At 40.8% G+C, this 13994-nt stretch overlaps 2 protein-coding genes across 2 annotated transcripts in view; one reads left to right on the top strand and one right to left on the bottom strand.

Annotated features, from left to right (window-relative positions):
• The window catches only part of LOC122396734 (neuroligin-4, X-linked-like), a 104543-nt gene that overhangs the window by 22242 nt on the left and 68307 nt on the right, over positions 1 to 13994 (bottom strand). Inside the window, exon 3 of the mRNA XM_043395375.1 lies at positions 201 to 529. The gene's annotated coding sequence lies outside the window, so the exon portion shown is untranslated. The remainder of the gene's footprint in view (positions 1 to 200; positions 530 to 13994) is intronic.
• On the top strand, positions 3922 to 6154 carry LOC122396735 (AP-1 complex subunit mu-1). Its single transcript, XM_043395376.1, has 2 exons — positions 3922 to 4059; positions 4416 to 6154. Exon 2 carries the CDS (start codon positions 4433 to 4435, stop codon positions 5699 to 5701), a length of 1269 nt encoding a protein of 422 aa, XP_043251311.1. The 5' UTR covers positions 3922 to 4059; positions 4416 to 4432; the 3' UTR covers positions 5702 to 6154.

A 13994-nucleotide genomic window follows, 5' to 3' on the forward strand; every position in this document is an offset into this window, starting at 1 on the left:
TATTTTAAAAAAATATTAAAACAAGACTAAAACAGTTCGCAAGGAAACGAATGTGAGTTTACACTGAATATCAACGAGACATTCCCCAGAACAATTCTAGAAAGTCGCTATGGTGCATCTTGCAGCTATAATATTCAATGCGTTCGAGCGTCATGGATTCCATACGCCCCATAACATCGGAAGATTGGACCCGAATATACCTCGGACGTGCTCGTCACCGGAAGGGATGGAAAAGTATTTCCAATCGTTGGACAGGAACGACTTTCCAAGCTATTCCATAGGCAATCCAAGACGTCGCGGACGAATCACTTCGTAACCTCGTTATGCAAAACGATGCCTCTGCGCGTCCTCGCGACTCTTATCCGGCCCTCCGTTTTCCTCCGTGGCGCAAGTTGAATTGCGCTCAAAACAACTCGCGAACGATAGAACGCGAACCAAGTCGAATACCGTCCAGCTTCGAGCGTAGTTCCGACGATTGGTGGCGGTCGCCTGTTCTTGGCGAAGCCGATGCAGCCGCTCTTTCTTCCATCTGAAACCGTAAGAATTCGAGCGTGAGACCCTGGGCGTCGCGTATTGGTAGCGAACGAAGGAACACAAGGGGACGATAACGCTGTGGGTGAAAAGAAGGACTCGTAGAGGGGCAGGTTGATCAGAGGGATGGCCCGCGGGGAAGGCAAGCTTCCTCGGAGTAATCAGTGGCCTAGCGCCGCGTTCCTGTTTCGACCACCTACACCACTACCCCCTAACGTCTAAACCAACGACGAGCGCATTTTCCCCTTTCCCCGTTTACTTTTTTACGCCCCTAACGATTCGGGATTCCAGGGTAATGCGCTCCGCGTTCTGATTCTCGGGAATCTCTGCTACCCGCGGGATAGTGGCCGCTTAGCTTGATAGCATTTTTGGAAGGTGTACCGTGCAGGCGTGTTGGAACATTCGTGCGCTCGCGAACACACACGGACAGGATAAATCTTTAAAGTCGCCAGTCTGGGAAAGGGGCGATGGATTAAACAAGACAGAGACGAAGCTGTGGTCGAACGACGATGAGGATTTGGCGCTGTGGCGGCTTCTTGCTCCACGGAGGAAGAAAAGGAAAAGGGGGGTAGGGAGAGAGTTTCGTAATATTATATACCTTACATTTAATCGAGACCTAAGTTAGAATACAGATTCAATCAATGTGTAAGGTAATCAGAGCGATAACCACTTCGCATCGAATCACTTTTAATTCAGACAAATCACACTAATCGAGTTTCGGTGTAAAATTCACACAGGACCGGGCCAAAGTGCTTCAATCGCCTGTGGAATTGCATTATATGAAAGTCATAAACTCTGGAGCTTTACCGTCGTAGTCGGACATTTCACCGCCACATCTGCAACCATTGGCTGATGTTGCACTTTACGAAACGGAACTAATGGCGTGTGAAAAACTTTCAACTTAAATTTCTCAAAAACGAAGGCCCACCGTGACAAAAGCCATCAGGGGTTTTTAATACTCGGTTCGACGTAAAACTTTCATATAATGTCACTTTAAAAGCGATTGCAGCACCTTAGCCAGGCCCTCGTCAGATTAACCTAGTTTTAACTAACGCTTCGAGCATGATTGACTATTCTATTTTACTTAATATAGAATTAATCTAATTTAAATTATTCAATGGTTGGTTTAATTTAATATAGAATTACAGTAAAGTTCGGATTATCCGAAATATTTTTCGACAAAATTAAACCATTTCAAATCGTTCTGAAAAAATTATTTTTGATTGCGGGGATCAATTACAATCATTTTTGTTGAATAGACATAACCGCGAAATTCTACGCACTTTCGAGAAAAAAATTCTTTACCGAAATTATTACCGAGAGATAAACAAAGAAACGTTTTATCTTAGAAGAAATTTTCTCAAAGTTACCAGTACGCGCAATAAATTTGTCTTCTTAGACTTTCGTAGATTATTCCACCCTGGAGATAGTTTCCATGATGGAACCTTTTTAATTCGATTCTTCGTCCCATCAGAGGGTCCGACGCTTCCTTGAAGAGTGAAAGCGCTTCATCCGGCGATTAGATCGAAGGAAAACATCGATGGAAGTCAACGCGTTTATAACTAAGTCGCACGAGGGATGTTCCTCCCCCCAGTCGAGGAATCGAAGTTCCGCTAATTCAATTTCGACTCTCAATTATCGGTCGCGTCAGATTCCCTAGGCGCCTCTAACTTTCAACCCTTGACGCGCTGTTCCCCGAAGAGGGTTCGACTCAACGATCGCCAAACGCGTAATACAGCCGCGGCGTTTCATCCCTCTATATTCCACCGTTTTATCTTCGGATTGACGTTTCATCCGCAAAAATCGACAGACCGAGAACCGGTAGGATTGCTTCTGTGCCCGCGCGTCAGTATCGGTCGCCGGGGAATAAAGCGAAAGAAACAGAACGACGCAAGAGGGATGACGGATGGAGGCAACGGAAGAGGAGAGACGAAGCCCCGAAACCGGCCAACGGGGAAACTAAATCGCAGGCGTTTTGGGAGAAATTCGAAATTCGATGTATGCTGGGTGTTTATAAATTATGGTTGCACAACTTTACATATAAATGAAACTCGCTGAAATGTATTCTAATTACGGTTGCGTGGTTCCACCGCTGTTGATTCACAACAATTTCAGTAAACAAGTTGTTTCGCCGCGCTTGTTATTATACAACCGTGTGATAAATTTCGTGAGCTATTATAAAAAATTCCCAAGAACGGTGATAGCAGGACTGGTCGAGTTTTCTTTTCCCGTTTCGAATCTCGATTTTATACTTCGGCCAAATGACCATAAAACGACATCGTAAATTGCGCTTTAATTAAAATCGAAACGCTTCGATGACTGTACGTAGCTCCCGGCAAGAAGAACGTGACAGCTGGCAGCGATCTGTTCCACACCACCTTCTCCTTTCTGTTCTCCTTCCGAAACGTGCAATCAAACGAGGTTTAATCAACCCCGGGTTCTTTTATAGGTGGTGCGTTCCGCGAAATGCGCCTATGGATACGCTTTTGCGCGGAACAATTACCAACTTCGAAGCACTACACTTTTATTACGTAATATCAATGACCATTGTACAGCTACGTAATATTGGAATATCTGCGCTATTTCCTGGAATTCGACGGTATACGATTTTTTTTCCCGACGTTGCATCACATCAAACATTGCATCTTTCTTGTTTAATGACGTTCAAATACGCAGTCTACTCTCTGTTTGACTTTGATCGAATATTATATTACATATTTCAATTTAAAAATGATTAAACAATAATTTACAGACGCGTTATTTCTGAATTTCGATTTTAAACCTTATCCAAAATGCAGAGTAATTTAATTTTAATAAATTCTAAATATAAGTATGTACGAAATTTTACTCCTTTATTTTCAGATTATAGAATTGAAATAACTCCTTTACTTTCAGAGATATCGCGTAAATGTATTACGTAGAGCCGTTCTTTTAGGTTTACGAGGAAGCATTTAGTATCAAATTTATTTTGCAAACGAAGAAGTAATTTTTTTAGTAGATAATTCTACAAAGAGCCAAGTTTCTATAGCGCTGTATTATAACCATTTTGCGTAATAACAAGGAAACATGAATAATAATATGAATCAGTAAATTTAAAGTAATAATAAATTTCAGGACTCGTTTCACTTAAACTATGGTATAATGGATTTAACAATTCGGCTGTGTACAGCTACGTTATTTCCTTCCGGAATCTGACTATTAAATTACCTTTTTTATTGCGATAACAAAGCCAGGATAATATCCGGTTATAACATTTTAAAAAATGTCTGCTACTAAATATTGTCACCTATAAACCGTTCGAATGACGCGAAGAAAAGCGGTCGATATTCAGCGCGAAGTTGGCAACGCATGCGCTTCGATAGCGCGAGGCGCGAGGCAACTTCAGTACGGTCCATAGTGGCAGTCGGAAAGTTGGGTGGGGAGGGCCTTTTTGTCAATAAAATCTCTACTCTATTTTTTCTCAAAAAGAAATTTTCTTCAATGTAAATAATTGAATAAACATCGTTCCTCGAGGAATTGGAAGGGCATGTAAGTACTTAAATATATATAACACATTTTCTATCTAAATTTAATTGACATACATTCGACTGTCACATTGTATCTTCTGTAAATTTTCTGTTTCTCGCGTTTGTTTTACATTCCTCTAAGCTGTTTTTACGATATCAAGTTATATTTTCGTTTGTTCACTTCAATTTTAACGCTTATATTCTCTGTTCAATAACCTAACCTCTATTAGACGTTATCGATTCTGAGAGATAATTCTGGTGAAGGACACTGTAGTTCCAATTCTAGTACACGAATTTTGTTACATCGAATCGCAAATTTGTAAAATTTAATTCTATATTTTAAGCAATGGTACAAAATTGGTTTTATATTCGTTGCAGTTTGATACAGTCTCAAGATGTCGACATCTGCAATATATATTTTAGATGTGAAGGGCAAGGTATTGATCTCACGAAACTATCGTGGAGACATAGAAACCGGGGTGATAGAAAAATTCATGCCTCTTGTAATGGAACGCGAGGAAGAGGGCAATCTAACTCCGATAATCCAAACTCTTGAATGTACATACGCGTACATAAAATATAATAATCTTTATATCGTTTCCACTACGAAAAAGAATGCAAACATTTCATTAGTATTTGTATTCTTGCACAAATTGGTTCAAGTTATGCAAGAATATTTTAAAGAACTAGAAGAGGAGAGTATAAGAGACAATTTTGTTGTTATTTACGAGCTCTTGGATGAATTAATAGATTTTGGTTATCCGCAAACTACGGATAGCAAGATTTTACAAGAGTATATCACCCAAGAGGGGCATAAACTTGAAATACAACCGCGCATTCCTATGGCTGTGACTAATGCTGTATCTTGGAGGTCTGAAGGTATTAAGTATCGTAAGAATGAGGTTTTCCTTGATGTAATAGAGTCTGTAAATCTTCTGGCAAATGCTAATGGAAACGTTTTGAGCTCTGAAATCGTGGGTGCCATAAAAATGAGAGTCTATTTGTCAGGAATGCCAGAATTGAGGCTCGGGCTTAACGATAAAGTTTTGTTCGAGTCCACGGGACGCGGTAAGTCCAAATCGGTAGAATTGGAGGATGTTAAATTTCATCAGTGCGTCAGATTGTCTCGATTCGAGAATGATAGAACAATTTCTTTCATTCCTCCCGATGGCGAGTTCGAGCTAATGTCTTACAGATTGAACACGCACGTGAAACCATTGATATGGATAGAATCTGTAATCGAACGGCACGCTCACAGTAGAGTAGAGTATATGATTAAAGCACGATCGCAGTTTAAGAGGCGTTCTACGGCCAACAACGTAGAAATAGTAATTCCAGTGCCAAACGATGCAGATTCACCTAAATTCAAAACTACCATTGGTAGCGTCAAATATTCTCCGGAACAGAGCGCTATAACTTGGTTTATCAAGTCATTTCCCGGTGGAAAAGAATATTTGATGAGGGCGCATTTTGGTTTACCATCCGTTATCAGCGAAGATTTGGAGGGTAAACCGCCGATTCAAGTCAAATTTGAAATCCCGTACTTTACTACGTCGGGCATACAAGTCCGTTATTTAAAAATCATTGAAAAGAGCGGCTATCAGGCTTTGCCGTGGGTACGGTATATCACACAGAACGGAGACTATCAGTTAAGGACAAACTAAACGTGAGTAAATTTTTGGTAATGAAAGATTCGTCTTAAATGATTCACGTTTTCGTAAATAATATAAAAGTGGAAGCTAGTCGGTATGCTATGCTTAGTATGCTTCCAAATTTTTAAATCTACCTTTATAGCTTTTGTAACAACTGATTGTGATCGATATGAAGATCGAGATGTATAGAGTATAATAAATAGTAATTAGTATTCCCAATATTGAGTAATCGTTTCTCGATATTGGTGCTTGTTTTACCGAATAATTTCAATACTTCATAGTTACGATGCTCTACAATATTTCATATGTATAAATCGAAATAATATTTTTAGAGAATTTTGTTATTTTAAATCGTGTGAAAATACAGAGTACTTAATTCATTTAAATATGTTTCATTGATGCCACTTTCCTCTTTATTATAGTATTAGTATTTTCTATATACAGGGGTTATTATATCGTTCGCTAAACATTATTTCGATATGAAAAGTTGTAAATATATTGAATACCATTATATCACAACACTTTCATGGAATTGTTAACAAATTAATAGACGTTGATTGTATTAATTTAAGCTCTAATAGTATTACATCAGATTTATTGTATATCAGTATGACAATAGACATAATACTATTATTACTGTATATCAATGTATTAGTAAAGTAAGATTTCAAAACAGGTGTATTAAATTTTTAACTGAAATAATATGTCTTCTTCATTATTTATCCCATGTATACTTGTCCCATGCGTATCCTCTGCGTACTTAACAAACTGTGCTAATATATCGTTTAAAATTCCAAATATAAAAATAATCAAAGAGATTAAAATTCCGGAATAACAGATCTATTTCTTCAAGCAGACGAATTTCGAATAACGGTAATTAAACTCATGAACTTTGAATCTAGTGGAACTTCGATTCGAACTGTTTGAATTTCGTAATTGAACTTATCGAACTACTCGCACTTTGCCTAATTCCGAATTAATCAAACTCTGAAATTCAACGAACTGGTGCTTAATTTCAGTTACCTCGCTTAATTCAAATCCGTCAGGAAGAAATTAAACTTAACGGGACCGGAGTTTCCATGCATTTTATTTGCATGCAATAAAAAAACAGCATTATTTACATGTTACGTACGCGTACTCGAATTTTTGTCATTCTATTTTCCATCTCGTCGTTACAGTTTAATATCATTAGCCTCGCTGCTCCGCGTTTTGCTGAAACTTGTAGGCGTATGCCCTCTGGTCCTTCAATTACAAGCTGGCACGATATGAAAGTAGAAGTCACGCTAACCGTGAAATTAGATCGAGGAAGTGGCTTTCAACGGCGAATTCAGTTTGATCGTACCGTAGGTTAAAAAAGAAAAATCTCTTCGAAAGAACGCGCGAAAGAGAATTATTGCAAATTCTTCGACGGCTCCCGCGAAGATTGATATCGTAGACGTTGCAACCCCCCGGTTTGGCGTGAGACGTTCGTCCCGGAAAGTCGGTAAATATTCCGGAAGAAGGTCGAACCGCGAGAAATAGACCGAGCAACGTGGAAAACCTGTTTAGATCGAAACGCTGCGTGGCTTTTTTATGCGCGCGGCTGCGACCCGGTCACGGTATGCAAATTTTCGAGGCGGCCCCGCAATAATTTTATGGAAATTTGTGGCCCTGCAAGGAATTTCGAACCCCCCCGAGCGAAAACGCATCTACCCGAAGAACGTGCAAGCGTATCGGAAAATGATGAGAAAGGGGGGATCGTCGGGCGCCCTGACCAGAATAGCCTATTCTCATTCATACCGGGAAAAGAGGCGGACTCTATATTTATCCGGTGTCCTGTTTTTTTCTTTTTTCGCCGCCTCCTGTTTATATTTCGGTCGACGTGGCCACAACGCGAAACTAGTTTCGTACGTGTTAGCGCATTACGAATTAGATACGCGGCTGAGGGCAGATAACGAAACATGGTCGGAAGAAACAGTCGCCGGCATGGTAGTTACAGATAAAACACTTTGGAATAATTTTACAAGTCCCGCTTCGTTTATCGTGCTCGCGGGAATTGTACTTTTATGATCTTACATGTGCAAATTAGGGGACGGCAGTTTCATTAATTATGCCATTTTTAACGATAAATGTAATACGAAACAGCAGTGTCTGGTTAACTGCGAGTCGTATATATTAGCAAAGGTCCCATTAACAAAATATAAACAAATTTCACATCCTGTTATTTATCCCTCGTACGGCGTAGCACGGCTTGTGGCTTTCCGGGCATTGAAAATCAACCGTGCTTTTATTCGCTGTATATTAGTCGATGGTAAATTGGGAATGTAACGTATTACTTTTTGTAGGGAAAATTGTTTTGCAGGAAAAACGATTTCGAAAACTCGCCAACGGCGTGCACGCGACAGAGCGTAATTAAAGTCGTGGCAGATTTGTATGACTGCACCTGAAAACAATCATTTCTAAACAAAACGTAAATGTAAACGGATGGCTTTGCAGTGATCGGTGTGCAGAGTATTCGATGTAATACGTACTGTGTCGTTTAAAATAAAATTTGTTCGATTTACGTTCGCGTTCGATGATCTACGACGGCGCTATGTGTCTTAAAAATCCGAGTAAATTCACCGACGTCAGGCTGTTCCACCCTAACATAATTCCCGATAAAGATAATAAATATTCTAAAACCGTCAACTGTTTCCTTTTTCTCCTTTTCTCTCTCGCGATGCTTCTGGAATTTATGTGTATCAATTCACGGCTGCGGCTGCTACGTCGGCTGGTATTTACGATAATGCATTTATCCAAAATTTCCGTTTTCTACGTGTACATTGGCGGTCTTCGGGGCTGTGATCTGATCAAAAAAGGTCGACGTATCCTCTGAAAGTTTCTTGCCGCCCAAGAGCAATTTTCAGGTTATCGGATATCGCACGTAGATGCTTGAAAATCTATATTTATATACAGGGAGAAGATTCTTTATTACCGGGATGGGTAATTTATAGTTGCTAGCCTTTATCGTGGCGTGGAGCTATTGATGGATGCGCGCTATAAATTTCACTATACTTTCTTTGTAGCGATGCTCCTCGTTTCCAGATAAATAGTTCAATATTTTCCCTTTAGCCGTCGTGATCAACAAAATCAAAACTAATTTACCGGGGTAGCGTGCACGAGACTGTATTTAAATTAATGTTATCAGACGTGATTGCTTCCTTTGTACGTTGCTGGCACGGCGGCTTTGAACAGCGTGTTAAGGCAAACCTTAATCCGAAATTCGTTAAAGGTTTCAACTTGTTGGTCGAAAATAGATTTTATTATTACGAAATCGCGTTATGGTCGGAGTGACAGACTAAAATTTAGTAATATTTACCACCTTGCTGTTATCAAGATTGCTAGATTTCCTAAAAATTAAAAACAAATACTCGTTTAAATTTGCTTGATCCTCGCGCAAGTCAATTTCGCAGATTTGTCTTCTTTCAAAGCAAATTTATCGCCAAAAGGGTGGTCGAGGAGCAAGTAATGGGGATGCGTGCAAGTAATTCGACAACTCGCGGTTCTTGTTCTTGTTCCGAGCGGCACCAGTTCCGATTGGACGTCGCATAGCGTAAGATTTCGTGAAATTTTGCCGAGAGGTCGATTTAAAAAGTTGCAGCCGAGATCTTGTTGCGAAATCCACGGGAGACGTCTCGCCGTCTCTGTCGCAGGATATTAAAACTTTGTCGTGAAATATATAGTGGCTGTCAACTCGACTGGATACGTACGTCCAGGGACGCGAGGGCGGCTCGAATAAAAATGTGACTTAAAGTATATACGCGGGGAAAAATGTATCTAAAGTTTTACGTCTGCCGCGTCGAGCCGGAGATTTCGCGGTCGTCGTACTCGAATTGCGTGCACGTCAAAATTTTTTACGGACATTTTGGGCTTCCACGCGGCCTGGAACCTTTAAAAATTTCAAATTCGTGCTGATATAATTGCAGAATTTAGCGATCCACTGAATCATTTGCTTTCTCCGCTGCTTATGTTTCTGATTGTGGTTAGTGGTTGATATTGCTCGAGGTTGTTGATTTGCTAAATTCCCAAACTCGGAGGATAATTTTATACAGCGGTTTGATAGCTTCGAGTCGTTTTCAGGGCGGTCGCAGTTTAATCTAAACCCAACCAGAATTTAATTCCGAATGGGAACAATTTAGCCGTTTAATCACATAAGCAATTAAATGGGGCAATTTGCACAAAGGTTCGGCACCGTAACGTTCCTTTAACCGAATAATGGCCTTTGCGGGGATTCGAATTAATAAATACGACGACGTTATGAAATGAACCGGCGAATATTAATTTCGGTCTAAATTCTATTTAGGCACGGGTAAATCGAGCATAGCCGCGTCAAACGATCTAGCTAATTGCCGGGCTTCATTGAATTACAGAAATATGAGTCGTAAAACCCGAAACAACTTCCAGGACTGGCTGGTGTACATACTTGCGGAAATATGTTCCGGAGTTTGCTGTTCGTAATTCAACTCGAGTTTATGTTCCTTGTGTACAAAGTGTTAGCGTCAAGTTACATCGTAGAAATACTCCGTTATGAATCTCGAAAGTTATTCCCTTCTGGGCGGAAGTGTACACCGTGCATACGTTGGCGTATCGTACGTGACGCGTGGTCATGTTTTACAGATCTGAAACTGTCAAAACTTTGTCAGCTGCTCCCCGTTTATTTGTCTTTGTATTACTGTGTTGCCAAAACTATGGTGCCTGTCCTTCTCTTTGACTAAAACATTAATTAAAGTATCAAACAACTAAAAGTTGTTTTAGACGCGAAATGAGAACCGACAAAATATTAATTTAATCAAAATTTGCTACATTCGCTGGATGTAGCTTCGTTTCTTTTTTCTCATTCTATAAAACTTACTGGATATGGATTTGATTTTAAAATCGAAGGCACATGCAAACGCGATATTAATTTTTAGCTCAAAATATCGCGAATCGAGAATGTCAAAGGCTCGTCGTCCGTTTAACGGGATTCTTTTGATCCGTTCCAGCCAAGTTCGGTTTAAAGTAAAATTAAACAAACTGGGACAGCGGAGAATATCAAAGAGTCAGACAGGGCGTGAATTAAGCGACGTGTACGTTTTACAGGGATGTGTTCTTGAGGAACACGTTTCGTTTGCTAAATGCGCTGCCGCGGCCACGATAAATAAACGTACACGTTTAAGTTTCAAACAGCGACCTGAAACGCGGTTACCAGCCGCAGAATGAAAGGAATTTATGTATGCGTGCTTGGGCGTGTAAAATCGGAGAAAATGCGGGCCGCGCGTGCAGTTTTGCTCTTGCTGCGAGAATTCTGAATTACAGCCGTTTGCCCCCGAAAAAACCCGCCCTTTCCTCGCGACGACTTACAGAGAAACGAGACCGCCTTGGAGGCGCGCGGAAAAATATTGCCGAAAGAAAACGAACTCCCTAATTTCCTGGATCACGGAAAGATTTATACGGTCCTGGAAATGGTTCTTGATTCGTGTATTATCGTGACTCAACCTGCGGTTTCGATCGCGAGCGGAGCTTTGCCTTGAAACGAGATTCGAAATCAGGGGATGTTCCGGGAGAAAGTGGAGTTTACCAGAGTCATTTAGGAAGAGGCGAGGCCACGAGTCGACACGGGGCCCCCCTTGATTTATCTTCGAAGAAAAACCGAATTCGTGAGACGGGTGTTAAGCTTCCACGATAGGGGGTCGCGTGTCTGGTTTCGAGGAGTGACAAGAGTGACAAAATGCCACCTCTTCGGGGGAGACCGCGGGATCCGTCACTGGCTTCGGGCCAATCGGGCTTCCTTGTTTTCGTTCCCCGACTTCGACGTCTGATTGCAAATTACATCCTCGGAGGCGGCGGCGTTACGAGACTAGTTGTCCCGCTATCCTCTTAAGAGATCGATGTTTCCCGAAGCGATACGTTTTTCTCCGCGAACCGCAGTCGAACGGAATAATCACGAACGCCCCCCTCGCGATCGAAGTACTTAATTCGGGGATTTTGGAAATTTTTGGAAGATCGTGGAAAGTTTTATCGCGCAATTGCTCATCTTAGATGCGAATCAAGTCTTCGAGGTCGGGTGAATATTTCAATTCGTATATTTACCGTCGACTGAAATGCATAAAACGAAATTAATTCTAAATGAAATGGTGTTAAGTTTGGCTATAATTCATAGACGTATAAATTAAATTTAACTCTTGGTCCACTTGAGTAATATGAGTATGATCTCAGTTCTAATTAAATTTCCTGTTAGTACAAGCTAAGACAAATGAAATTCTAATTAGGTATTCGTTAAGTTTGCGTTTGGTTTGTGGTAGATTAAATTTGTATTAGGTCGAATGAAGGTGAGTTGTACCTTAACTCTAATTTAAGAAGCATTAAGTCAAGCTTAATCTAGATTTGAACAAAATAATTGATGGACCGATACGAAGATTGAAATTGCACGCGAACGATCCTTAGAAAACGTTATTAAACTAATACGAGATTAAAATGAAGGGTTTCAGCGCGGAAATGTTGTTTCGTTTGTTATCGTATCTGTTAGCATTTCAATAAGCCGCAGTAATAGTAAACCGTAAAGGAAAGCGGCTTCGAACAGAAGTCAGGAATACTGTAAAGACTCCCCTTATTAAAAGAAGGGAATTGAACTTTCCGGTATCGTTCCAACTTCGTACAACCGCGTTCTTTTTCCTTTGTCGAACGTAAATACCACGATGCTGCGTGTAAAAATATTTTTCGTAGTTTCTCTTGCTAATGGATACGTTGCAACGAATACCCAGGCACCGTAGAACCCCGTAAAAGCTACGCCAACGAAAATATTCGTACAGTAGAGTATAGATAGATTTATTTCTTTGTACAAACAATCAGTATCCGAATATTTTCGTTACTCGCTGTATCTGAAAAGTCAAATTGCAAATCGATCTATTTCTCGACTGCCATGTCGCAGCAAACACAACCAGAAATTTTCCAGCGAACTGTTTTCAACCAATTCCTCGATAAGAAGACCTTCACGTGGCATGTGTCATCGTTAGGCGATAAGTGGTTTTGCAGATACAGCGGCGAGCAGGAGTGTGCAAACAGGTATTGCACGGGGTAAGAAAGATCAATCCGCGGTTAAGGGGATTCGGAACAGCGTCGAGCAATGTGTGCTAACCAGAGAAGCACTTAACTTCCCCGCTGTCGATTTTAATCTACTTTTGCAGAATGGTAAATTACACGCTCTTGTTACTATGCACAAACTGGCGGGTGCAATGACTCGATTCTTTTAGAGATGCAAGCAACGAGAGTTGGGGAATGTACGAGGCGATTGTAGCATCCAAACCAGGATATGCAGAAACTGTAATTCTAATGGAACTGTCCGATATTTTGTTTCATAAATCGTAGGAAAAGTAATGGAAAGGTTAACAGAAACTCAATATTTCAGGAGATATTTAATTATTTCAGAATATTATATCAAGTTGGTATTAAATGTATCTCCTATTCCTTTTTAATAGTTTCGATATTTTTAAATATAATTGCTATTATTCTTTCACATGGAATCACCCTTTCCTCGGTTGTATCATACTGGGACAGTTTGCGTGTCGTAAAGAAGTGCCCTTTAATCGTTTCGACCACAATAAATTCGTCTCGAGAAGCGCGCAGAGTTTCACGTTGCAATTGGATTTTTCAAAACACGACGTAACCGATCCGCAGCACTCGCGGCATTTGCCTCGCTTTCTCGAGGCAGCAGAACCACGGACATTGGGAAATGCAAATAGAGGGTAGTTTGGAGACGACGATGTCCCTTCGACGTTAAGCTCGGGTGGGTTAATGCATTCGAGTATCGCGGTGCTGGCGTACGCGCGTATGCAAATACGCAGCAAAGAGGTCGAGCGCAGAACACGCGGAACGCGGTAATGTCAATCCGTTGATTGTCGACGTTCCGACGCGCGTTATGCAGATAAATACGGCGCAACGACGCCCATCGGGCACGGCAATATTGCAAATTATACGAGCAGATAATCATTTCCGACGGCGTCGTAACGAATAGACGCTTTCCAACGACGCCGTTTCCAAAAACTTCTCAGCTTTTCGAGGTCATCGAACAGATCTCAGAGACCACTCTACGGGTGAAGAATTCCATATCTCGTGTACGAGCCCTCAAGGTTCCACAGGGTGATTTTAGAAATTGGTACAAGCTTTAGATCTCAATAATCGGAAGGTTAAGGAAAAACAAATTATTCATAGGAATAGAGAGACAGTATTTCTGGCAATTCGTAATCCTGGAAGGTTAAGAACAGAAGCAAAAATGTCGTTGAAATAAAATTAATACGTTGCGACTTCGTCA

This window comes from Colletes gigas, unplaced genomic scaffold (assembly GCF_013123115.1).
Source record: "Colletes gigas isolate AHSC1104 unplaced genomic scaffold, ASM1312311v1 Colletes_gigas_Sc00008, whole genome shotgun sequence".
Lineage (NCBI taxonomy): Eukaryota > Metazoa > Arthropoda > Insecta > Hymenoptera > Colletidae > Colletes > Colletes gigas.

Coding starts and splice junctions, on each gene's coding strand:
- LOC122396735 (XM_043395376.1), top strand. CDS start 4,433: ATGTCGACATCTGCAATATATATTTTAGATGTGAAGGGCAAGGTATTG.